A 24,006-nucleotide genomic window follows, 5' to 3' on the forward strand; every position below is an offset into this window, starting at 1 on the left:
AAGTTAAAACTTGAATTCCTGCAAGGAAAATGCTGTCTTTCCACTCTTTCATCCCCTCCCTTGGGGTTAAAACATCGGCTGTGTAACTGGTAAGTCAGCTTCCCCATATGAACAAGGAACATATCTTAGGACGTGGCCAAACAGCGAGAGAAAGGAAGCCGGGTCTCTGATGGCCTCGTGAAGCGGAACCTACCTCCTTTCTTTGGAATATTCATGAGACAGAAATAAACTAGATAGTTGGAGCCCCTGTCCTTTTTTTAATTTTTCCCACACTGCACGGCCTGTGGGATCTTAGTTCCCCCACCAGCGATTGAACCCACGCCCCCTGCATTGGAAGCGTAGAGTCTTAACCACTGGACCGCCAGGGAAGTCCCGTCTCTGTACTTCTCTGTCTCTTTGTGACAGTGACTATAGTGTTTATCTATGGCTCAACAGCAAATTACCCACCGACTCAGTGGCTTAGAACAGCAAACATTGGTTGTCTCCCAGCTCCTGTGGGTCAAGAATTCAAGCGCAGCTGAACTGTGTGGTTTTGCCTCAGGGTCTCTCAAGAGACTGCCGCCAGGACATTGGTAGAACCTGCCGTCATTCCAGGCTTGACTAAAGCCAGAATATCCACTTCCACTCACACAGCTGCTAGCAGAGACCTCAGTTCCCTGCCATGTGACTTCACAGGTGAGTGTCCTTGTGACATGGCTCCTGGCTTCCCCAGAGCAAGTGACTGATGTGGCGGGGGTGGGGGGGGCAGGGAGGGAGAGAGAGAGAAGGAAACCGCAATGCATTTTTATGACCCAGTCTCCAAAATCAACCACTGTCACCTCAACTTCACTCAGCTTCTTAGAAGGGTCTGCAAGTCCAGCCCAACCTCTTCTCATGAAAGAGAATGGGAAGTAGGCTCCCCCTTTTGAAGGGAGGAGTATCTAAAAATGTGTGGACATATTTTCAAACCCACCACAATAGCTTAGTCTGCATCCTAATTAATACACTACAGGTGCTGGCTCCTTCTGAGCCATGATGCTTCATGATATAGTTCGATGATAATAATAATGAACATTTATTGGGGGCTTTTTATGGACCAGGTACATGCGAAGCATTTTTCAAACATGTTGCTTCTCGTATGACCCTCTCATCAAACTTTTTTTTTTCTCATATGACCCTCTGTGGTGGAGTTACGACAGGCCCTAATCTTCCAGGGGAGAAAATAAGTTAGTACCACGCCAGATTCCAGAGCTTTCATTACAGTTAAGTGTTTAGGGAAAGAGCATGTTTCATGGAGAACAAGTTCAGGTGGAATTCTGTCCACAACACTTATGTGATTAGGGGGGAAACCTAACCTTCTTGGGCTTCTATTTTATCTCATAAGAAAGTAGAAAATAATCATACCCCGAGGGTTCTGGTGAGGAATCCATGAAAATATGTGAAGCACTGAACACAGAGCTTGGCATGCAGTAGGTGGTCAATCAAAGGCGTTTTTCTCTCCTCCTCTGCTTTATTCTCCAATCTCCGCTCTCACACATGGGATGATGGCTCAGCTCTGGCCTAGAGTGTTGTCTTCATTCCAGAAATCCAAAGACATTAGCAGGACCGTGCAGGATTCCTGGGAAACCAGGTTAGCTTGAACCCCATAGCTTCTGTTTCCTTCTGGACCCCCCTGGTACTTAGGATCATTATCAGGGATGCTTAAGAGATACCTGGGGAAAAGCCTGGGCCATCACCCCAGAACTGAGGAGCCTCTGGGAGAAAGAAAGGAAGATTTGCCTCCAGGGTCACATGAAAGCCTTATTCTCCTATTGGATTTCCCAGGTGGGTCGGGAGATGGGGGCGGGGGTGGGGAAATTGCTGTTTCACTTCCCTAGAGAACCACAGACAGGACCTGGGCTTTGCTGGGAAAATTATGAACACCTTTGGCCAAATTCATCATACAAATGAATTTATCTGCAAAACAGAAACAGACTCACAGACTTAGATAATGAACTTATGGTTACGGGGTGGGGGGGGAGGGGGGAAGGGTGCGGGAGAGGGATAGAGTGGGAGTTTGGGATTGACATGTACACACTGCTATATTTAAAATAGATAACCAATAAGGACCTACTGTATAGCACAGGGAACTCTGCTCAGTATTCTCTGATAACCTATATGAGAAAAGAATCTGAAACAGAATGAATATATGTATATGTATAACTGAATCACTTTGCTGTACACCTGAAACTAGTACAACATTGTTAATCAACTATACTCCAATATAAAATAAAAATTAAAAAAAAAAAAGAGTTGCATCAATCACCCCCTACAAGCATCCTGGTACTGAGACCTCCAGGGTATCTGGACAGAGGAAGGCCAGATCTTTTAAGAATAAAATGAGTGAAGGGTGGGACTTCCCTGGTGGCACAGTGGTTGAGAATCCGCCTGCTAATGCAGGGGACACAGGTTCGAACCCTGGTCCGGGAAAATCCCACATGCCTCAGAGCAACTAAGCCCGTGAGCCACAACTACTGAGCCCACGAGCCACAACTACTGAGCCCACGAGCCACAACTACTGAAGCCCACGTGCCTAGAGCCCGTGCCCCACAACAAGAGAAGCCACTGCAATGAGAAGCCCGTGCACCAACGAAGAGTAACTCCCACTCGTCACAACTAGAGAAAGCTCACGCACAGCAACAAAGACCCAACGCAGCCAAAAATAAATAAATAAAATTTAAAAAGAAAAGTGAGTGAAGGGCCTCATTTGCCCAAATATAAAATGAACAACTCTAAACCCCTTTAAAGAATTGCAGAATTGCATGTTCCTCTGACAATTGTTCTCTTCAGAAATGAAAAAGCTTGGGGAAATGTGACAATTTGTCTAATTTTGAAGTATGACATGATTATTTGGGGTTAATTATCACTTTTTACAACCAACCAGGGTTAGTATTCTCTTCCATATTTTAGGGCTGCTTTTGGAGGCCCATGGAAGAGAGAGTTTCTTAGTAAAGGTAAAATGATGGGATTAAGGTTTCTGGTCTCAACGCTCTTCCACAGAATTAACTCTCTCTCCGTAATACGATTCTCTAGTGCTAACAAGCCCTTAAAATGAGGGGGCTTTGAGGGTGTATAAGAGGATGTTGAGGTGCGGCCTTGAAAATGAAGAGAGTCCCTGACTCCTTAGAAGTTTTTCTGGGGGTTTAGTATTACTTTTCTCTCTTGCCATGGAAGATTTAGAAACATAATTCTACTTCAGACTTCTCAAGTGGCTTTGGCTTTGGATGTGGAATCCATCATCTTCTTTACTGTTTCCGTTTCTTCCTCACAAAACAACCAGACTTGTCTTCCTGATTTGCAAGAAGCTGGGCATATGAAGCATCATTGGTTGAGGTTGGGGGGAAGGTGAGTTATCTAAATTGTATTGACATGATGTGAGAAATCAACTTCTTTTTGATACAGCCCTTTAGTCCAAGAAAATGCTGCACTGAACCAACCTTTTGTTTGTTTGGTTGGTTTTTGGCCATACCACACAGCATGTGGGAACTTAAGTTCCCCAACCAGGGATTGAATCCATGCCCCCGCACCGTGGATCCAGTGGAAGCCCAGAGCCCTAACCACTGGAGAAGCATGCTCAAGACCGAAGCCCTTCCTTCAACCTGTATCTCCCAATCTAAGCCATTATTTGGGGGCACTGCCCTAAGGCCACAATGGCCAGGAGGGATGAGGGTGGGAGATTGGGAAGGGATGCATTGGGTTTCCTAAATTAGAGTCCTTGAGTGCCTCAGAAGACCTTAGTGAATGCTTAAAACGTCAGGCTTAACACATGAATTGTTAAAGAAATTTCTGGTGACTGTACTCATGGCCCATGTCCACTGCCCTCATTGACCAGCTGTGTCTCCATGAGAATTTCCACTATTCTTACCTTTAGAGTGTCTTCCCACCTGGGTTCCTTAGCCTAAGGCAGGGAAGAGGTATTCCTCACTTCCTGTCAATTTTCCCTTCAAAGGCTCGCCCTCTTTCACAGGTGTGCCCTAGAGGCACCTAGCAGGAATTCCTTAATACCATCTGACTCAGCTATCAACACCTTTCCCCTGAGCCAATAAATAGAACTATTGAATGAGTAACAACTCTACTGTTGTTGTTGTTTTAATCCTCTATAGTGTGCTGAGAATATGGCTCAAATTGTATGGTAATTTATATACTCACACGCACATACATTCCAAAAAAAATTTATTGAACCAGACACTGGAACCACCACAAAAATGATTCATGCCCTTGAAAAATCTCTTATGAGGAGGGCTCATGAAGGGATCAAATTCAGGAAGTCATATAATTATTTTGATAATCCCACTACATACTACGTTGTACATGAAACGTGTTCAAAGAGACGTAGAGAGGGGAAAGCTGACAATGGTCGGCCACAAAGAGGTGAATTTTTAGCGAATCTTACCAAATGTCAGGCAGAGAAAGAAAAAGAGCATTCCAAACATAAGCACTTCCATGGACAAAATCGCAGTCAAGAAAGAATATATTCAAGGAACAACAGTAGAAGCTTCGTGGCTGATTAAGTGTATGGAGAGGGAGAGGGTGCATTTGGCATTAGGGTGACAAGCAAAGGCCAGACTGAAATGATTTGAGGGAATTCCCTGGTGGTCCAGTGGTTAGGACTCCACACTTTCATTGACAAGCAGGCGGGTTCAATCCCTGGTCGGGGAACTATAATAAGATCCCCGCAAGCCACGCGGTGCAGGAAAAAAAAAAAAAAAGATTTGAATGGCACACTCTAGAGTTTAACTTTGTCCTGTCAACACCAGGAACCAATAGACGTCGTTAAGCAAGAGAAAGAAATGATGAGACTTATGTGTTAGAAAGATAACTCTGGGGCCAGCAGAGAGGATGGATTTGAGAGTAAGATCAGAGCATTATTTCTTTCAGCATAACTGCATGAGAATTTGGTGGTGGAGCGGGGAAGGCATGGTAAATGAACACTTCTGGGGACCACCTTTAACTACTGAATCAGAATCTCCAGGCTTGAGACCCGAGAGTCTGCATATGTAACATCTCTCACATAACAGTGATTCTTGCAGGCTCTAAAGTCTAAGACATAGACTAGAGACAGAGAGCCCAATTAGGAAGCTTTTGTAATTGTCCAATTAGGAGATGAAATTAGTTGGATCTGTCCATGATGCCCTTCCAGAGTAGCTCATAAAGAAAAACAATTGTTTTCAGACAATTATGTAAGTGCTAAACTATTTTTGCAGATGGCTAAGTGATCTTGGCCAAGTCATTTGATACCTTAACCATCATGCTTTTAAATGACAAAGTACTGATTCTCATAGTCTTATCTGAGTGTTACAAACTCTCAAGAGTCAGGGAAAGTACTTAGCTTCAATTAAAACGTTAAGTCTAATAGGAAGATTAGATTGAGTCATTCTTATTTGTTTTCTTGCTTGCCTACTGTTTACCTCCTCATGCAATGTAAATCCCAGGAGAGCAGGCTTGAGGACATTGATGGGTCTCCAGTGAAACAGTTCTTGGCATAAAGTAGGCTCTCAGTGAATATGTTCTGAAAAAATGACAGAAAGACAAAGTAAGGAAAAAGGAGGCAGAGGAAGAGACAAATGAAGGGACAGAAGGAGGGAGGGAGAAGGAAAGGAAGATAGAAAAAGAAGGAGAGAGAAAGAAAGAAAGAAAAGAAAGGAGGGAAGGAAGGGAGGGAGAAAGAAAGAAAGGAAGGAAGGAAGGAAGGAAGAGAAAGGAGGGAGGAAGGGAGATAAAGAAAGGCAGGAAGAAAGGGAAAGAGAGACAGAAACAATGCAATGTCAGGTAAAAGAAATCATCACATTGGACAGGAAGTTAAGAGATTCAGCCTTTCTTCCAACTACTATTTCTTCAACACCTGTGTGGTGCTAGATGCTGAAGATGCTGCCCTTATGGTATTGCCAATGTGGATGTCTGGGTTTGATTCTGCTGCTCAGGAGCTTAGAGCCCTGATATGTCTACCTTAAGCTTAAGCTTCAGGCCTTAGTTCCTTGTTTATAAAACTGGGGGTGGGTGGTGGGGTGACGGCTCTCCAAAAATAAGAAGACAGCTAAAGCACTTTCCAGATCTCACCTTCCTAATTCATCTGCTTCAAATCCTGGCTTCAGTTCCCTCTTTTTTCTTTATTTTGTTCTGAAAACCTTTATTTTTAATAGCCCCAAACTGGAAATAACTCAAATATCCAACAACTGGTGAACAAAGTTTTGTTATAGTCATACAATGGAATTCTATTCAGCTATTTATTTTATTATTAATTTATTTACTTATTTATTTTATTGAAGTATAGTTAATTTACAATGTTGTTACTTTCAGGTGTACAGCAAAGTGATTCAGATATTCTTTTTCAGATTCTTTTCCATTATAGGTTATGACAAGATGTTGAATATAGTTCCCTGTGCTGTACAGTAGGTCCTTGTTGTTCATCTATTTTATCTATAGTAGTGTGTATCTGTTAATTCCAAACTTTTAATTTATCCCTCCCTCTCCCCTTTGGTAACCAACCATAACTTTGTTTTGTCTGTGAGTCTATTTCTGTTTTGTAAATAAGTTCATTTGTATCATTTTTTATAGATTCCACATATAAGGTTTATCATACGATATTTGTCTTTCTCTATCTGACTTACTTTACTTAGCATGATAATCTCTTGGTCCAACCTTGTTGCTGCAAAGTTCGCTTGGCAGCGAGCAAAGGAACGTGCGAGCCGCCACCTAGGACCAAGTTCTTGCCCTCTGGGCAGAAATGTAACCACTCCCCGGGGCTGGCTTCTCAAAGAGCTATAGAAATGCTAAACAGTAACAGATCTGGAGGCAGAAAACAATGTGGCACTAATTGTTCCGTTTCCTCTGCTTTCCTAGCGGGGGAGGTTGGCCCCGGCTGCTCCGGCCATCCCACCGCGCCGCGCGCTTCTCTCTCAAGTATCCCAAGGACTGGGAAGCTGAAGTGGGGAGGCGCCCGAGGAGCAAAGATGCTCCCCACCCTCCGATCCGGGCAGACCTGCAAATAATGCCCGGGGACCAGAGGAAGGCTCCCATTGGCCAGAGGGCGGGTGACGGCAAGGGGGCGGAGTTTCCCGGGGCAGGGGGCTGGGGAGTATAAGGGAGGGGGGCGTGCGCGCACCGTGTCAGTTTCGAAGTCCCTGGCTTCTACCTTCTGCGCCCAGGCAACTGGATCGCGCCTCGGGCTAAGGCTTTTCCCTCCTCTGCCCACCGGGCTCCTCCACCCGGCCCTGCGGCGCCCCGCAGCTCCCCGCCCCCCACCAGCCCCGGGGCCCTTCCTGCTTTTCCTCCGCGGTGCTTTGATCCGGGGGCCCTTCTGTTTGTTTCCTCTTCTTTCCTCTTTGTTGCTCTAAAACCCACCTCGCCGAAGCCCCCCGCTGCGGAGGGAGTTCGACTTGCAGAGGAAGGCGGCTACCGCGCACCTCATCCGCCCCTCCTGCGACCCCGCCAGCCGGCGCGCCCACCCCGCCTGCCAGACCCGCCGCCTGCGTTCGTTCGCCTGAGGAAGCCAGCCGAGAGTTCATTGATGCACCCATTCCAGTGGTGTAACGGTGAGTCCCGGGCCGGGAAGGCGAGGGGCGCGGAGCCGGCCGGAGACGCGGAGAGCGGGGCGCCAGGCTTCAGATCCGAGGGCTCGTTCTCCCTCTCGAGCCAAGTTTTTCCTGAAACGGGACCGGCGGGGAGGCGTCCTGGCGCCCGACTCTGCTCTGCACACCGCGGAATTTGGGGGGGAAAAATATTCAGGTTTAACTCCAGGGCTGGGAAGGATCTCTTGAGCGGGCGGCGGGCAGGCGGGCGGGGGGGGGCGTGGGAGCCGAGGGGTTCCCGGCCTTTGTGTGGCGGCTTCGCACTCCTACCCCCTTCCCTTGGCTTTGTGCGCTCAAACTCTGTTCTTTGTTGTGGTTGTCGGAGAATTAAATCCGCGCTCGGGCTCGGATCTCCTAGAGGGAGCTCAAGTTCCTGGCCTGAAACTTTTCAGGCTATTTTAAATATGTATACAGTGCGGCGTGCGGGGTGGCGCGCCGGGGCGGCTTCCTCTGCGCCTTTGTTGGCTTCGCACCGGCGGTGGAGGGGGCTTTGTGACGGTGGAAGACGCCGGACTAATGAGCGTGGCTTTATTGGATTGATAAAGCCTTGCAGAGTTTTCGGCGCCCGGCTACCCTTGAGAGCAGGGCTTGCCTGGAGAGCTGTGCCCACGGGCCCCAAGGCCAGACTAGCTCCTGTGCCTCGGCGGTGGCCGCGCCTCCAGACCCGACCACCCCTCCCACCCCGGCCTGGGTGATGCTAAATTCATCCCACCTGAGGCTTTTAGCGGTTCAGGTGATGCATAGAGGTTGGGCTTGGGTCTGGTTCCTCGCCCAGGCTACCTGAAAGAGAGGGCCCTTCTGGGCGGGTCAGTTCAAAACTTCGGCTCCTGATACCCTCCAGTGGCCCTAGGGTCTTGACTGCGTTGTTCTAAAGCTTGGAGAGTTTCTGGTGAAACGGGGGAGCGCGGCGGAGGCACTTCTGGTGAAAGGGGGAAGGGGACCGGGGGGACCCAAGCAGCTGGCTTTATCTCTCAGTAGGGTAGGCTGGCTAGTTAGGGGGGTGGGAATCCATTATTGAGAGCAGACTCTTGCCAGATCTTGCATTAATTATTTCAAGAGGCTTTTGTTTTAAGGCAGGGTTTGGGCAGCATGTGTATAAGGGGGCCCCCATCCCCCTCTTCCTCTTGCTGGTAGGATCTAATTTCCTGAAAATGAACCCAGCTGTGTGTGTGATAGGCAGCATTGCCTGAGTGGGGACGAGGGGGTGGGGTGAGGAAGGACGGTGCATCCCAGCATCTGGGAAAGATTCCTGTTGGCTGGGAAGGAGAAGCGTTTCCCAGATCCACTGGTCTTTCTTGGCCAGCCCTTCTCTTGACGTCACTCCAGCTCCCGGCCCGCTGCTCAGATACGAAACATTCTGATGTCAAGGCTTTCATAGGTCGGGGGAAACAATGGAACAGACTTCAGGAGAACCACCAAGGTGGCCGTCACTAACACTAGCCTTTCTTCTGGGCAGCCCCCTTTCCTGTGAGGGTTTAGACCAGCAGAGGACTTGCTGCTTTATCTTTTCACTTCTTTTTTTTTAATTTATTTGATTTTTATTGAAGTATAGTTGATTTACAGTGTTGTGTTTCTTTTCACTTCTTTTTTTTTCAATTTTTTTTGTTTACTGAAGTGTAGCTGATTTACAATGTTGTGTCCATCTCTGCTGTACAGCAAAGTGACTCAGTTATTACACATATAGACTTTTTTTTAATATTCTTTGCCATTACGGTTTATCACAGGATACTGAATATAGTTCTCTGTTCTTGTCATTTCTTTGTTTTTTTTTAAATTTTTAAAAATTTATTTTTGGCTGCATTGGTTCTTCGTTGCTGCGTGCAGGCTTTCTCTAGTTGTGGTGCCCGGGCTTCTCATTGCGATGGCTTCTCTTGTTGCAGAGCACGGGCTCTAAGCTCGCGGGCTCTACAGTGCAGGCTCAGTAGTTGTGGCTCACAGGCTCTAGAGCGCAGGCTCAGTAGTTGTGGCGCACGGGCTTAGTTGCTCTGCGACATGTGGGATCTTCCGGGAGCAGGGCTCAAACCCGTGTCCCCTGCACTGGCAGGTGGATTCTTAACCACTACGCCACCAGGGAAGTCCCTCTTGTCACTTCTTAAAGTGACAGAGAGATGACTTTTCTGACTCCAGTGAAGAAGCAATCCTTCTCCGCACACTTTTGTGAAAAATATCTAAAGCCCCTCTTTCCTGGGGTTGGTATTCTGTCCTTATAAGTTTAGAGGAAAAACTGCTCCACTGTCAGGTTTTAGCCCAAGGTATACTTTTCTCACTTCTTTTTAATCAGAATGCAAGCAAATGGACCATCTCTTCTCAGCTATGAAGCTCTTGTCCCCCATACTTCTTTTTTTTTTTTTTTTTTTTTTTTTGCGGTACGTGGGCCTCTCACTGTTGTGGCCTCTCCCGTTGCGGAGCACAGGCTCCGGACGCGCAGGCTCAGCGGCCATGGCTCACGGGCCCAGCCGCTCCGCGGCATGTGGCATCTTCCCGGACCGGGGCACGAACCCGCGTCCCCTCCATCGGCAGGCGGACTCTCAACCACTGCGCCACCAGGGAAGCCCTCCCCCATACTTCTTTATCACAGAAAGTCCCAAACTCACTGACTCAATCCTGGAGCCCCAGGGGAAGCTTCTCTCAGCAAGATAACATGGTCAAGATAAACTGATGAAGTGCTGAGGCCAGAGTGCCTCCAGAGTGAATACATGTAAACCCTCTGCATTCGCTACGGCCATTGCTGTGCAAGTTCCCAGAACAGGGAACCCAGTGAAGTTCTTTGGGACCCTAAAGATGCCGGGATCCAGCTCGTGGAGAGCAAAGGCGGGTTGAGGGTTAGACCCTCTTACGGCATCAACAATTGATGAGACAGGGTTAGGGAGATGTGCCTGGTGGGGAAGAAGGCCTCTTGGCGTTGAGGACAGAGTTCCATGGAAGAGAAGCCGAAAGGCCCCTTTCCAGAGTAGACAGAAAACTGTCCCTCCCTGGCCAGTCCACCATGATGTCTTCATGGAAAATTGATCTCTTTTGGCCCACAGAGATCGAATATTTACGTGGAGGGTGAAGGAGTGGTGAAAACTTTCTAACCCAAGCTGGAGGCTCAGAAGCAAAGGCTGAACACAGTTTAGTAGCTCATTAATTTTTTTTCATCTTTAACCAAAAAGTCTTTTCAGGATAAGAACTACTTTTACTTTTTGTCTCCCCACAGTGCCTAGGTCGGTGTATAGCTCAAGCCAGCAGCAGTACTTGTTGGTTGACTGGTCATCTGTTAGCTGAGGGCAGTTTCTGGGCAATTCTCCCAAACTTCAGTCTCTTACTTTGAAGTGGGAGCTTTTGCCAAGATGACCAGATCGTCCTGAGAAAAATCAGGAGTTATTTATCTGTTAACCAGTTATTGAAAACACGCCAAGCACGAGGGCAGGCACTGGAGAATGTACAGAGGTGCACTTTGCTGTCCTCAGACCTAGCAGCACTCAGGCTTGTTAGAATCCCTCATCTCTGATCTCAGGATTGTGTATAATCACACCTCTACCACGGGCCTCACTTTGTATGATGAAAACCTTTGTGTCTGTCTTCTTCCCTAGATGATAAAATCATCTTGTCTTTCTTCTTTGCTTTTTTATCTTCGGTGTCTGTTGTGGTACTTGTCATGTAATCACTGCTTAATGCCTGTTCGAGTTAAATGAAGTTGATTCTAGGAACAGTGGGGCGACATAGGATGGTTACGGGGTGTACCAGAGCTGGAACACGTGATACAGGCTGTGGCACTATATAGATTTCGGGGTGGGGAGCCCCTGGAATATCACAAAGACCGGGTTTGGGGGACTTTGGGGAAGGAGAGGGAGTTTCAGGCAGAGAAAGCTTCGTGAACGAAGGTGTGGAGGCAGGTGAAGATAGAGATGGGCAAGAATTAGAGAGGAGGCTGGCCCACCTGGGGTGATGCTGGAGGATACTGAGTCGGGGAGGTAAAGAGGGGACCCAACGCACACGTGTTTAGGAGGACTTGAAGCCAGTCATGAGTTTGGGAAATACATGCTAGAAACCAAGTGGAAGGAAATGTCAGACATGTGGGCTAAATTAGAGGAGGGACTAGACATCAGTTAATAGGCACTTGGAGTAGAATTGGGCTCCAAAGTCTGTCTGGAATAGAGACTTGGCAGTACAGTTGGCGCCCAATCTGAAAGAGGTTTGGAGGGGGAGGTTCCTTATATCGATCACTAGATTGATCTCGGGGATGAAGAGGGCTGAGATGTATGAGGTCAAAGATGACTCCAGTCTTTCAAGCCAGTCTTTTCTGCTGAGTTGGGGTTGCTTCGCTAATTACGGTGTAGGATTCCAAAGTGTATTAATGGTGATCTGTCTCCTAACCACGACGTCAGGAAAGTACTTAAAACCCACATTGAGGGCTTGAGTCTAGAGGTTCACCCACCCCCGCACACCTCGCAGGATCTCAATTCCTTGACCAGGTACTGAACCCGTGCCCTCGGCAGTGAAAGCATGGAGTCCTAACCACTGAACCACCAGGGGATTCCCCAGAGGGCTTTGAAGCCAGGCTTTCTTAGCTGTTTGACTGTACACACATTGTTTAATGATGATTGAGTCTTTTTTCCCCATGGCGGGGTGGGGAGTAACATTTCACAGTGGCCTTATTACGAAGGTTAAGTTATAGCTTGAGAATGTGCTTGGGTGATAGCAGGTGTATGGTAAAGTCTAGGCTTCTTGTCCCAGCACTTTCTGAAATCCAAGAGTTTGAGGCTTACCTTTCAGATCATTGATAGTTTTTGCCTGCAAACAGGAAAAAACACTCAACTGGCTTGTGGTTAAATCCTATCTTTTATTTTTCTTTATAAACATGATAGAAAATTTACTAATTCTCAGAACCAGTAGTCCCAAGATAGTGGCTCTAGGATTGCTTGATCCAGCAACTCAACCGACAACATCTTTCTTCTTTCCTTGTCCTCTCTGCCACCAGCTTGACTCTCTTTCCAGCTATAACTTGGCTGCCACCCTTCCAGGTGTTTTGGGGAGATGTGACCTGCCCCGCCCCATCCCCGCCAAAAAAAAAAAGAATATCTTGTCTTTTCCAACAGATCTGCTCTTTGTTTCTTCAGCCAGAACTCTGTCACATACCTACACCAAAACCAAACCCCTGGCAAGGGCAAGGTGATTACCACCTTTGGACCAATCAGGATTTAGGCCTGAGTCATGTGAGAAAGGGAAGCATCCAGTGGCCACCAGTGCTTCCCAAGCTGAAAGAACCTTGTTAAACGAATAGATTCTGATTCATTTCAGTGGGGGTGGGCCCGAGAGTCTGCATTTCTGATGAGCTCTGGGGATGCCACTGCCATTAGGGGACTGCATGGCAAGGCTTTGAGTAGAAAGGGGGAAGGTGGCCAGTAAAAGTTAGCTGTAGCTCCCTGCCCTCACCCCCCCCCCGCGCCCTTCTGGAATGCTGGCCCAGCCTCAGAGTGAGCAATTTCTATTCTGGCCCTGGTGCAGTTTGGCTTCTGGAGCAGGTAGCTTAATAATGACAAATGACCTTTGCAACTGCACTTTGCAATTTACAAAGCGTATTTCTTACACCATCGTTTTCGGTACTCTCTGCACATTGCTTGTTTTCCTGTGACAAAGTGGAGCTTAGCGAGGTAATTTCCTAAAGGTCACATAGCTAGGGAGAGGTGGGATTGGAGCCCAAGTGTACCTTTCCTCACCTAAGGCTCTTCATTTTCCTACTGCACTGTATAGGCTTCTCCCTGATGGAAATGAGTTTTCCATTTTCCGCCCATTGCCTGAATCCTTGATCCCCTAGATGGGGATGCTGGTTTAAGTGCTGTGTGTATGATCCCATTTCGTAGATTGGTTAAATAATTTACCCAAGATCACGTAGCTAGTAAGTGTTGGAACTAGGGTACAGATATTAGCCCCTGGAATGTAAATTGGTGCAGCCACTACGGAAAACAGTATGGAGGTTCCTTAAAAAACTAAAAATAGCTATATGATCCAGCATCCCACTCCTGGACATATATCTGGAGAAAACTCTAATTCGAAAAGATACATGCACCCTAATGTTCATAGCAGTGGTGCTTACAATAGCCAAGGCATGGAAGCAACCCAAGTGTCCATCCACAGATGAATGGATATCAAGATGTGGTATATATACATAATGGATATCACTCAGCCATAAAAAAGAATGAAATAACACTATTTGCAGCAACATGGATGGACCTAGAGATGATCATACTAAGTGAAGTAAGTCAGACAAAGACAAATATCCTATGGTATCACCTGTATGTGGAATCTAAAATATGATACAAGTGAACTTATTTACAAAACAGAAACAGACTCACAGACATAGAAAACAAACTTATGGTTACCAAAGGGGACAGGGAATCGGGGAAGGGTAAATTAGGAGTTTGGGATTAACAGATACAAACTACTGTATATAAAATAGGTAAACAACAAGCACCTACTGTATAGCACAGGGAACTATATTCAATATTCTGTAATAAACCATAAACCATCACGGAAAAGAATATGAAAAAGTATATATATATATATATATATGTCTAACTGAATCACTTTGCTGTACACCAGCAACTAACACAACATTGTAAATCAACTATACTCCAATTAAAAAAAAAAGTAAGCCCCGAGTCAGAGGTTTGCCGTTTCTCCCTGCATCCTTGCTCACACAGAGTGGCCCCAGTGGTAAATTTCCCACTGTCGTAATACTTTCCCTCCCCGTTCTTTGCAGGGTGTTTCTGCGGCCTGGGACTGGTGAGCACCAACAAGTCCTGCTCGATGCCACCCATCAGTTTCCAGGACCTTCCCCTCAACATCTACATGGTCATCTTCGGCACAGGCATCTTCGTCTTCATGCTCAGCCTCATCTTCTGCTGCTATTTCATCAGGTGGGCGGCTTGCTGGCTGACCTGGGCTTGGGGGAGTCTAGGAGGCGGCGGCCGTGGGTCGGGTGAGCTGAGTGAGGCTCCAGTCACAGAGTCACCAGCCTCCAGCCGGGGCCGCTGCTTTGAGGACAGGCCTTGGTCCTGCCCTTGGCTGGGCCCCTGAGGCCTGGTGTTTCTAGTTACGTCAGCCTGTCAAGTTGTCGGAGAGCCGGTAAGGTCAGCATGGGTCGGGCTGCGTTCCCACCCTTTGGCCAGTTATTCTCAGGTTGCCTAGAATGACCGTCCAGGTAATATTATCAGTGGTCCCTAGCTGTCTCTCTCCGCCCATTCACACTCTCTGGATGGCCAGGGACGGGAGGCATCATTACACCAATGTCATGATCCTCTGCCCTCCTGGGAAGTCCTGCTGTCATCCCTCCAGATGCTAATATTAGCAAGCTGGTGTCTGCAGAGCCGCTTATTTGTTCTGCCTCGTAAGCTCTTATGTTTGAGAGAGAAAAAACCGAAAACCATCCCTTCTTGAGCGTGGCCGTGCTAGCCAAGCTCCAGGAACTGTTTTCTTCACTTGCAGACAAGGGAACTCGTGGCTGTTTTCTATCAAAAAATGTGGGGCAGGGAAAAAAAAGAAAAAAAAAATGTGGGGCATGCCTGGTATTCAGAGTGGAAAATACAGTAGTGTTTCTGACTAGGGTGCCCTGTTGGTATTAACAATTCCTCATTGTATGGGACTGTCTTATGCTTTGGGGAACACTGGACACCCCTGACCATTAGAATGTGCTAATGGTCCTGAGAGCCATTGTGATAACCAAGCCACACAGCCCCCCACACACAAACACGTGATCACCCAACGCCTGGGTAGACGGATGTCAGCTGGGGTCTAGGCTGGTGTCTGATCAAATCACCTAAGAAGATTAAATTAAGATGAAGGAAAAAGGAGTTCCTGTTCCCCGCTGAGATGTCCCAGTGGGTTTGAGTGAAGACCTGGCAGGAGGCTGGGGGAAAGTAGATACTTGTCCGGATTCCTAGGGCTGGCAAGGGCAGCCTCCCCTCTTAAGAAGGGGAGGTACCCGTAGGCCCTGCTCTCTTGTGCTCCATCCATACCTTGGGCTCCTTCTTTCTCAGGACTTTAAAAAGTCCCCGGGACTGGAATTTTCCACTTACAAGTCTTTGCAGAAGAGGTAGAGTCTAAAATTTGCATCTAATTAGTAAGTGAGGGTAGATTTCCCATATCTCACCACCCCTCCCCTTTCCCCAAGCCTAAGTTTTCTTCTGCAAACTCTTTCGTCTTCCTGACCACCAACCACTGCGCTCTTCCCATATGAAGCAATTTATACAACTCCCCAGAGACGGAAGATGGAGACATAGCAAAGATTTTTGTGTGACGCTGGCAGGAGGCTGTAAAACCAACTCTGTTTGGCCCCTACACACACACACACACACACACGCACACACAGGCACACCCATGCCAGGCTGCAAACGTGGTCAAGAGAAGAAAATCTACAAAATTACTCTGAGCCAGTATGTGGGTGACCGGGCTTCATTTCCCGATGCTGCCACTGATAGGTGTGATCTTAGGGTTTTAGCTACTCTCTACTAGGTACCTTCTGTGTGCCAGGCATCATGGTCAGCATTTTGTAAAACATTTAGCTTACTTAGTTCTCAGAACTTGCCTCCAGTTTCGGTATCAGCCTGCTTCTGCTTCATAAATGAGGAAATGCATATGCTCAGACAGTAACAGATCTGCCGACGGTCCTATATCCAGGAAGATGGAGAGGTGAGCTAGTCTGGTGACAGTTAGGGAGAGTCTTTCAGATTCTAGATGTTGGTCTTCTCGGATTCCTCTTCCTTGAATGGGAACAGCTGTGGCATCCATGGCCACCGCCTTGCAGCTAGAGATTGTGGTCCTGCAGAAGGACGGGCTGGGAGCTCTGGGTATGGCTGATTTATTTTTTGTTTGGCTGGAGTGAAAGAACAGAGCTGCAACCACATGATACCAGAAGCTTTCCCCACTGCGGGGCTGCTCGGCGCCACCTGTTCCTCCTGCAGTAATCTGCCCCTTTGCCACCCTGCCCTCTGTCCTGCAGTCTGCCCGAAGCCAGTTTGTCCCTGGCTTGCTGGCATGTGGCAGCCTGGGAGTGTCTATATATAGAAAGACACACAAGCACAGAAGCCACTTCCTCTCCCTGCTTCTCGGTTTCCTCCTCAGCCAAAATAGGCCCGTGACCCCCCTCCTGACCTGGTGAGCTCATCGGCCAAGGCCAGCCTCTGCTCCCCCTCTCTCTGTCTCCCTGCCTCCCATCCCCCGACCGCAGGAGCTGATCTCTGCCCTGCACAGGATGGAGGGGCCCGTGAAGTACAACTGGGCAGGAAAGGAACCATTATTTTCGGGACCTGGCTGCATTGTTTGTTGCAAAAGGGGAAAAGCTGGGGAGAGCCCACTGGCAGCGGCTAGAATTGGTCTCATTGAATTCAGGGTATTTTTAGTTGCTTTGCTCACCCAACAGCTGAGAAGGCCACCTGTCCAGAGTTGTTGGCACTCGATCCCCTGCTGGGATGGCCCAGGATCTCTGCTTTTTGCTTTGTTTCCCTTGCAACCCTTTTGGCCCCATTTCATCACAATCTATACCTTCCTGACATGGAAATCTACATGCAGAGTGAATATAGAATGCGGCTCTGAAGCGCTGGACTGTTCCGAGAGATAGTCTTCGGCTCTAAGAGTCAGGCTTTTGGAGGATCCTCAGGTGAGACCATTAAAGGGAGCTAGGCAGATGGAAGGGCGGAGGGTGGAGAAGGAGGGCACCCCAGGCACCCTACGACGCAGAAAGGCCCTGCACGTACTCTGTAAGTGTAGCCATGTTGCAGGCGAGGCGGGTGAGGCTTAAGAGATGGACAACCCCTCGTTCTGAGTCAGGAAGCAACTCCTCACCACTTCCTTATTTACTCTGTGCATACCTGCTAACAGAGCAGCTGCGTCTCCCTCAGAAGGCGGCTGTGCGCACCCCGGCGATGAGATCACTTTCTTTCTTCCCCAGATTAACCCAATATCAGGCAGGTCGCACTTGACCATTTAAGCTTTGGGCACATCCTTCCCCGCCCCTCTCATTTGCAAGTGGGGACACAGTGTATATATGAAAGTAGTACAAAGGTAAGGGTGGGGGCTTCCCTGGGGGCGCAGTTGTTGAGAGTCCGCCTGCCAATGCAGGGGATGTGGGTTCGTGCCCCGGTCTGGGAGGATCCCACGTGCCGCGGAGCGGCTGGGCCTGCGCGTCTGGAGCCTGTGCTCCGCAACGGGAGAGGCCCGTGCAAAAAAAAAAAAAAAAAAAAAGGGGAAGGGTGGAACGGTGCAAGCCTTGTTTAGGCCCTTAGCCCAACCCTCCAATGACCAGAAACTGTCCGATGCCACCCTCAGACCCTGGCAGGGGAACACCTGCCCCGCCTGTCCCCTGACCTCCTGTTAGGAGCCATGGAGGTGGCGGCAGCCCGATCTTAACCTGTCCCCTGGCTGTGCATCAGATACGGCTCTTGCAGACCTTCTGCACCCCTCTCCGCTCTGGTTCCAGCATCTCGGTGTTGCTCTTGGGGCATCTGACCTCGCTCCCTTCGACTGTGGCTCGTGATTGGAGATTCCCTGCCTCTAACTCAGGCCAGCAATCTTCTTCTGCAAAAGGCCAGATATTATAGGTTTTGCGGGTCATATGATCTCTGTCTGAACCACCCAGCCCTGCTGTGTGGAAGCAGCCATAGATGGTACCTAAGCTATTGGGTTGGCCAAAAAAAGGTCGTTCAGGTTTTTCCATAAGATGTTGTGGAAACCCCCGAATGAACTTTTGGGCCAACCCAATATAACGTGGCTCTGCCCCAGTAAAATTTTATAGGCATTGAACTTGAGTTTCATATAATTTTAACATGGCATGAAATATTCTTTTGATTCCCGCTTTCGGCCATTTAAGAATAAGTACCGTTCTTAGCTTCTAGGCCCTATGAAACAAGCAGTCAGCTGGATTTGGCTCTCAGGAGGCCGTGGTTTGCCACCTCTATCCTACCTAACCTGGTGGTTTTCTCAGGTTTCCTTCCAGTAACACAGCTCTTTGGTAGAAATGAGCCGTGGGAGAGAAAGCCCCAAGTACAGGAGGACATAGAGCTCCCTGCGTAATTCAGAAGGTTTCCCTCACTGAAAATAAAACAGAAAAAGAAAATAATAATTATCATCAATGTGTGATCATGGTCCTAGCCATCTGCATAGGAAGCCATTCAGAGTCGGAGGCTTGTTGATGGAAGGGCGTTTCCCAAAACCATCTCATATTCTCAGGACCATGGTATGTGCCACCTAATTGGTGAAGCAGGCCGCAGTGTGTGTTGGAGAGCTCGGCCTCTGTCATCAGATCGACTTTGATTCAAATCCAGACTCTGCTGCCAGCCAGCTCTGGCCTTTGGGCAAGTTACTTAACTTCTTTGGACGCCGTGTTCCTCATCTGCAAAAAGGGACGTCTCTCCCTCTGGAAGTTGTTTGGAATTGGTGCAGACATCAGGCTTTGCAAATCCTCCATCACAATTATGCCCCTGCCATTAGTAACGGCGTGTTCTGGCCATTGTGTTTTGGCCATTGAGAGTCCAGTTGTATGCGGGCCACCAGCTTGAAACAAAAAGAGGAAAACAAAGAAGGAATTGCCTGTGTTGGCCTGGCGCTGTGAAGTGGGGCAGGCGTGTGCTCTGGTTCCAGAATGCTTGTGTTCTCTGAGTGGAAAATTCCCCAGGCTCAACAGACTTTATCCTGCTCCCCTGGCTTGGTGCAGATGTCCCTCTTAAGAATATCTAACTTCTGGGAATTCCCTCGTGGTCCAGTGATTAGGACGCCGTGCTTTCACTGCCGAGGGCGTGGGTTCAGCCCCTGGTCAGGGAACTGAGATCCTGCAAGCTGTGTGGCACGGCCAAAAAAAAAAAATCTTACTTCCATACAGTCAGCGAGCAGACGGTTGACCTGTATATTTGGGGAGCCTGAAGGAAGTGACCTACCAGAGACAGCAGGGAGGGTGGATGAACTATGGGTTGGCCAAAAAGTTCGTTCGGGTCTGCCCTCGCGTCATATGGAAAAACCCGAACGACCTTTTGGGCCAACTCAGGATTAGAGCGCTCTGCAGAGACGCCCCCAATCTGGGGGAGCCGGCAGTGAGTTTTGAGGCAGTTGAACCTGAGTAAGAGTCTCGAGTCCTTAACCCACTCTGGTGACCTGCAGAGGGTCCCGTGCATACTCCATGTGTCTATGGGAAGCACACCTCCCCACCCCCAGAAGGATGCCCCAAGCAGCCAGCCGGCCTCTCCTGCTCTGAATGGCTGTTTGTGCAAAGACATAATGATCTCTTCTCTCCCCTCTTTCTTGCTTCCTCAGCAAACTCCGGAACCAGGCACAGAGCGAACGATACGGATATAAAGAGGTAAATAAAGCCTACGTGTTGCCCCGAGACCTCATCCACTATTAGCCCTGCTTGGGGAGGGGGTGTGGGGAGAGAGCAGGTTTAAGCTGGCCTGGCCTCCCCCTTGGCCTCACCTCTGGCCCCCTCTGAGGCTAACTCCTTTCCCCGTCCTCAAGTCTGGCTGGGCCCAGGCAGGGCCCAAAGCCCTCCTCCTTCACGGGAGGGTCGCGGGGGCACTCCTGTGTGGGGCCAAAGACTCCCTCCCTTCCTTGGCGGCGGGTACCACCTGGCCCCTGTGTTTGGTTGCTTCTGATACCAGGCCTCCACTTTTTTCCCCAGGTGGTGCTTAAAGGTGATGCCAAGAAGTTACAGTTATATGGGGTGAGTGCATTGGGACAGGTCGCGGGAGTGCCCGGCGGGTAAGGCAAACCTTCTCCAGCAATCTCAGCCTGACCTTTTCAGGAACCCTTTTAGTCCCTGCCTTCCTATTTCCTTGGGCCAAATAAAACGCATCCCAGGAGGTGATCGATATGCAGAATCCGTTATGTCTGGAACTGAACCAGCGCAGGCAGAAAACAAGGATCACAAAAGGGTTTGGATACATGGTGTGACCGGCGGCCCCAGGAAGCCCGCTAGGCATAGTCTTAATGGGGAAGACGGTAAGACCACTCCGTGCCGGATTTCGGTGACTTTCCCCTGCTCAGACCCCAGGTCTTGGTCTGAAAGAGGTTACCTTTGTGTGTGCTCTGTCGTAGTGACTGTGGATCTGACGCGTGTGTCCAGCCCTGAGGTTCTTCCCTGTTTCCCTCCATTCCCCTCCCCTCCCGCATCACACGCACTCCCTGGGGCCCCTCAACTCTGCTCATTTAGGACTACACCATTTCCTCTTCCTTTCCCACCTATGCCTTTGGGGTCACCTAACTCATTTCCCAAGACTTCCTTCCATAACCACGGACACTCCTACAGAGAGCGTGTGTGTGGTTGTATGAGTGGGGAGGATCACAGGTCTCACTACACACAAGACTCTGCCTGGACATGGCCTCATTTCATCCCTCTTTTTGGGGTCCACTGTCATGATGTCCACAAGTTCCAATGTTTCTTTAGCTCTCCTCCAGAAGAGTAATTCAGCTGGGATTGAAGGGGTTATAATATATTGGAATGTAAGGCTGGACATAAAGAATGTAAACCGGGGCTTCCCTGGTGGTGCAGTGGTTGAGAGTCCGCCTGCCGATGCAGGGGACACGGGTTCGTGCCCTGGTCCGGGAAGATCCCACATGCCGCAGAGCGGCTGGGCCCCTGAGCCATGGCCGCTGAGCCTGCGCGTCCGGAGCCTGTGCTCCGCAGCGGGAGAGGCCGCAACAGTGAGAGGCCCGCGTATCACAAAAAAAAGAATGTAAACCATACACCAGACCCCCCTCCTTTAGTTATTGATAAGTGCCCCCTCACCAAAGGTCCTAGGCTAGAAAGGCTTAAAAATCATAACTACTCAGCCATAAAAAAGAATGAAATAATGCTCTTTACAGCAACATGGGTGGACCTAGAGATTATCCTCCTAAATGAGGTAAGTCAGAAAGAGAAAGAGAAACACCACGTGATATCACTTATATGTGGAATCTAAAATATGACACAAATAAACCTATCTACAAAACAGAAACAGATTCACAGACAAAGAACAGACCTGTGCTTGCCAAGGGGAGGGGGGGTAGGGGAGGGACGGGTTGGGAGCTTGGGATTAGCAGGTGCAAACTATGATATATAGAATGGATAAACAACAAGGTCCTATTGTATAGCACAGGGAACTATTCAATATCCTATAATAAACCATAATGGAAAAGAATATGAAAAAGCATAATCTGTATAACTGAGTCACTTTGCTGTACAGCAGAAATTAACACAACATTGTAATTCAACTATACTTCAGTTTAAAAAAAAAGGTTCCTCTATAACAGCACTGCCCAGTGGAAATCTGAGGATAGAAAATGCTCTCTATCTGACCATCCGGTGTGGGGACCACTTGCCACTTCTCAGCTGTTGAGCGCTTGAAATGTGGCTAGTGTGACTGAGGAACTAAATGTTGAATTTCAGCTTATTTGGGTCGACTTAAATCTAAAGCAGTCCCCTGTGGTTCATGGCTACCGCCTGTCAGGGTGGGTTCTCTCTTGGAGGATGAGGTGCTGGGTATTCAGGATGGAGGAGTGAGGCTCTCCCCCATCTCTTATCACGCGGCCCCTTTCTCCCCACAGCAGACCTGTGCAGTCTGTTTGGAAGACTTCAAGGGGAAGGACGAGCTGGGTGTGCTCTCATGCCAACACGCCTTTCACCGCAAGTAAGTGTCCACAGTGGATATGTGTGTCCCGGGGTGGCTTTGGAAGAAATAAGCAGGGAGCATCTTCCAGAGCCTCCAATCCCGACCCCTCCCATCTACCCTTTGCCGGTGATGCCCTTCATCCTGTCTGGACACCAAGCAAGCCAGAGGGGTTAGACCAGGTTGAGGATAGAGAGGTTCTTGTCCTGAGAAGCAGCTGGGCTCCATGAAAAGACAGCTGGAGCAGATTGGTATCTTCTTAGGGAAAAACAGGTCGTCTCTTGCCCGCAGGTGTCTGGTGAAGTGGCTGGAAGTACGCTGTGTCTGCCCCATGTGTAACAAGCCCATTGCTGGTCCCTCAGAGGCCACCCAGAGCATCGGGATCCTATTGGATGAGCTGGTGTGAGTGCTGCCTTCATACCAAGGCCTGGAGAAGACCTCTAGCCTCACGGGTGCCTGGTTCTTCCGCAAAGCCGCAGTGCAACAAGACTGTTGGGTGGTGATGGGCATGCTCACCTGGAGGGGCGGGGGTGCCGGGCTGGTCTTCCGGCCTCAGGGTGAGACTAGACTTGCCCACCTCTCTGCTTCCTGAAGCCTGCTTCCCTGCTACTCAGTTCTGATGGTCTTGCCCATCAGGACCACTGTATCCTGGTACTGGACTATCTGCCCGCCTTGTCCCTGCTCTGGGAAAAGAAATCCATTCCTATTTGGCCAAGAACTTAGAGCACGCCCCCTTGAGGGTTCTGCTGAGGAGGACAAGCTGCCCTGACCTAGAAGAAGGGATGAGATGGGCTCTGCCCCACCTGTGACCTCCCCACTCCTTCCAGAGGAAGGTTAGAAGGGAAGGAAGGGAAGATGGAGGAACCAAGTGCCTCCAGTGGAAGCGAGGGAGGCTCTGTAGGAAATGGGAAGAGCAGGGATGAACAGAAGAAAAGTCAATGTTTACATGGGACCTATGGAAACAAAGGCTGGCCGGCCGGCCTGCTGACTACAGAGGGGTAGAGGGCAGCCCCCTGCCCCTCCGAGATCTGAGGTGCTATCCGTTCCCTGTTCCTCGGTTGATCTCAGAGCTTCCTATTCCGTGTTGGGGTTTGAGTATCCACCGCCCCAGAGGAAGGGCTTGGTCTACACCCGAAAGGATTCCCAGGGGTTTTTTCTAAAGGAGCAAAAAGGGGGCCTGGGGATGGGGGTGTCTGGATATTAAGGTCGCGGTGGACACTCTCTTCCCCTTTGTAAATAGTATTTTTATACTTCATCCTTACCATCTCAGGCTTTATACATGGAATCCCCCAAATGGAAGGGGTAGGGGTTTTCTGTTCCTCCCCCAAGTGGGTGAGGGTGGGAAAAAGGTATGTATTTAAAGCAAATTAAATTTAATAACAAGTTTCTCTAACCTTTTGCCTGTGGTTGTGGCTTGTGTCCATTGGCCCTTTTCTGCCAACAGAGGGAACAAGGTTCTCGAACTGCCTCTTCTCACTTTCCCATGCTCAGAGCAGACATACGTGTGCACAAAGTTTCCTGATCCTTGACAAGAAGAATCGTATTAATTATTACCTGTTCAGCTAGGTTAGGACTCACATCAATATGCTTGAAGACCTGACCGAGCCAGGCTCATTCACATGATTTCTAGAATATTTTGAAAGAAAGCTGATGTGTGGTACCACAGCATTCCAGCTACCAAGACTTGTCATTCATAGAATTCTCCTTGTAATTCAAGCCACTGAGCTCTTAACACAGGAAAGGTCCACATTGCTACCATGGAGGCTTGATTTCTTTCTCTGATTAGACTTCTTTTTCTCACCCACTAG

General features: G+C 48.8%; 1 protein-coding gene and 1 long non-coding RNA gene across 2 annotated transcripts; one reads left to right on the forward strand and one right to left on the reverse strand.

Annotated features, from left to right (window-relative positions):
- Positions 1-4,390: 4,390 nt before the first annotated feature.
- On the reverse strand, positions 4,391-7,655 carry LOC132512647 (uncharacterized). Its single transcript, XR_009538252.1, has 3 exons — positions 7,360-7,655; positions 5,427-5,527; positions 4,391-4,677 (listed from the first exon to the last, which is right to left on the reverse strand). It is a non-coding gene; the product is annotated as an uncharacterized LOC132512647 (long non-coding RNA).
- On the forward strand, positions 7,098-23,591 carry RNF122 (ring finger protein 122). The gene is made up of 6 exons (XM_060136422.1): positions 7,098-7,550; positions 14,329-14,485; positions 19,869-19,914; positions 20,233-20,274; positions 22,137-22,219; positions 22,490-23,591. The coding sequence occupies exons 1-6, from the start codon at positions 7,526-7,528 to the stop codon at positions 22,602-22,604; spliced, it is 468 nt and encodes a 155-aa protein (XP_059992405.1). The 5' UTR covers positions 7,098-7,525; the 3' UTR covers positions 22,605-23,591.
- The last annotated feature ends 415 nt before the right edge of the window (positions 23,592-24,006 follow it).

The sequence above is a fragment of the Lagenorhynchus albirostris genome, chromosome 21 (genome assembly GCF_949774975.1).
Source record: "Lagenorhynchus albirostris chromosome 21, mLagAlb1.1, whole genome shotgun sequence".
Lineage (NCBI taxonomy): Eukaryota > Metazoa > Chordata > Mammalia > Artiodactyla > Delphinidae > Lagenorhynchus > Lagenorhynchus albirostris.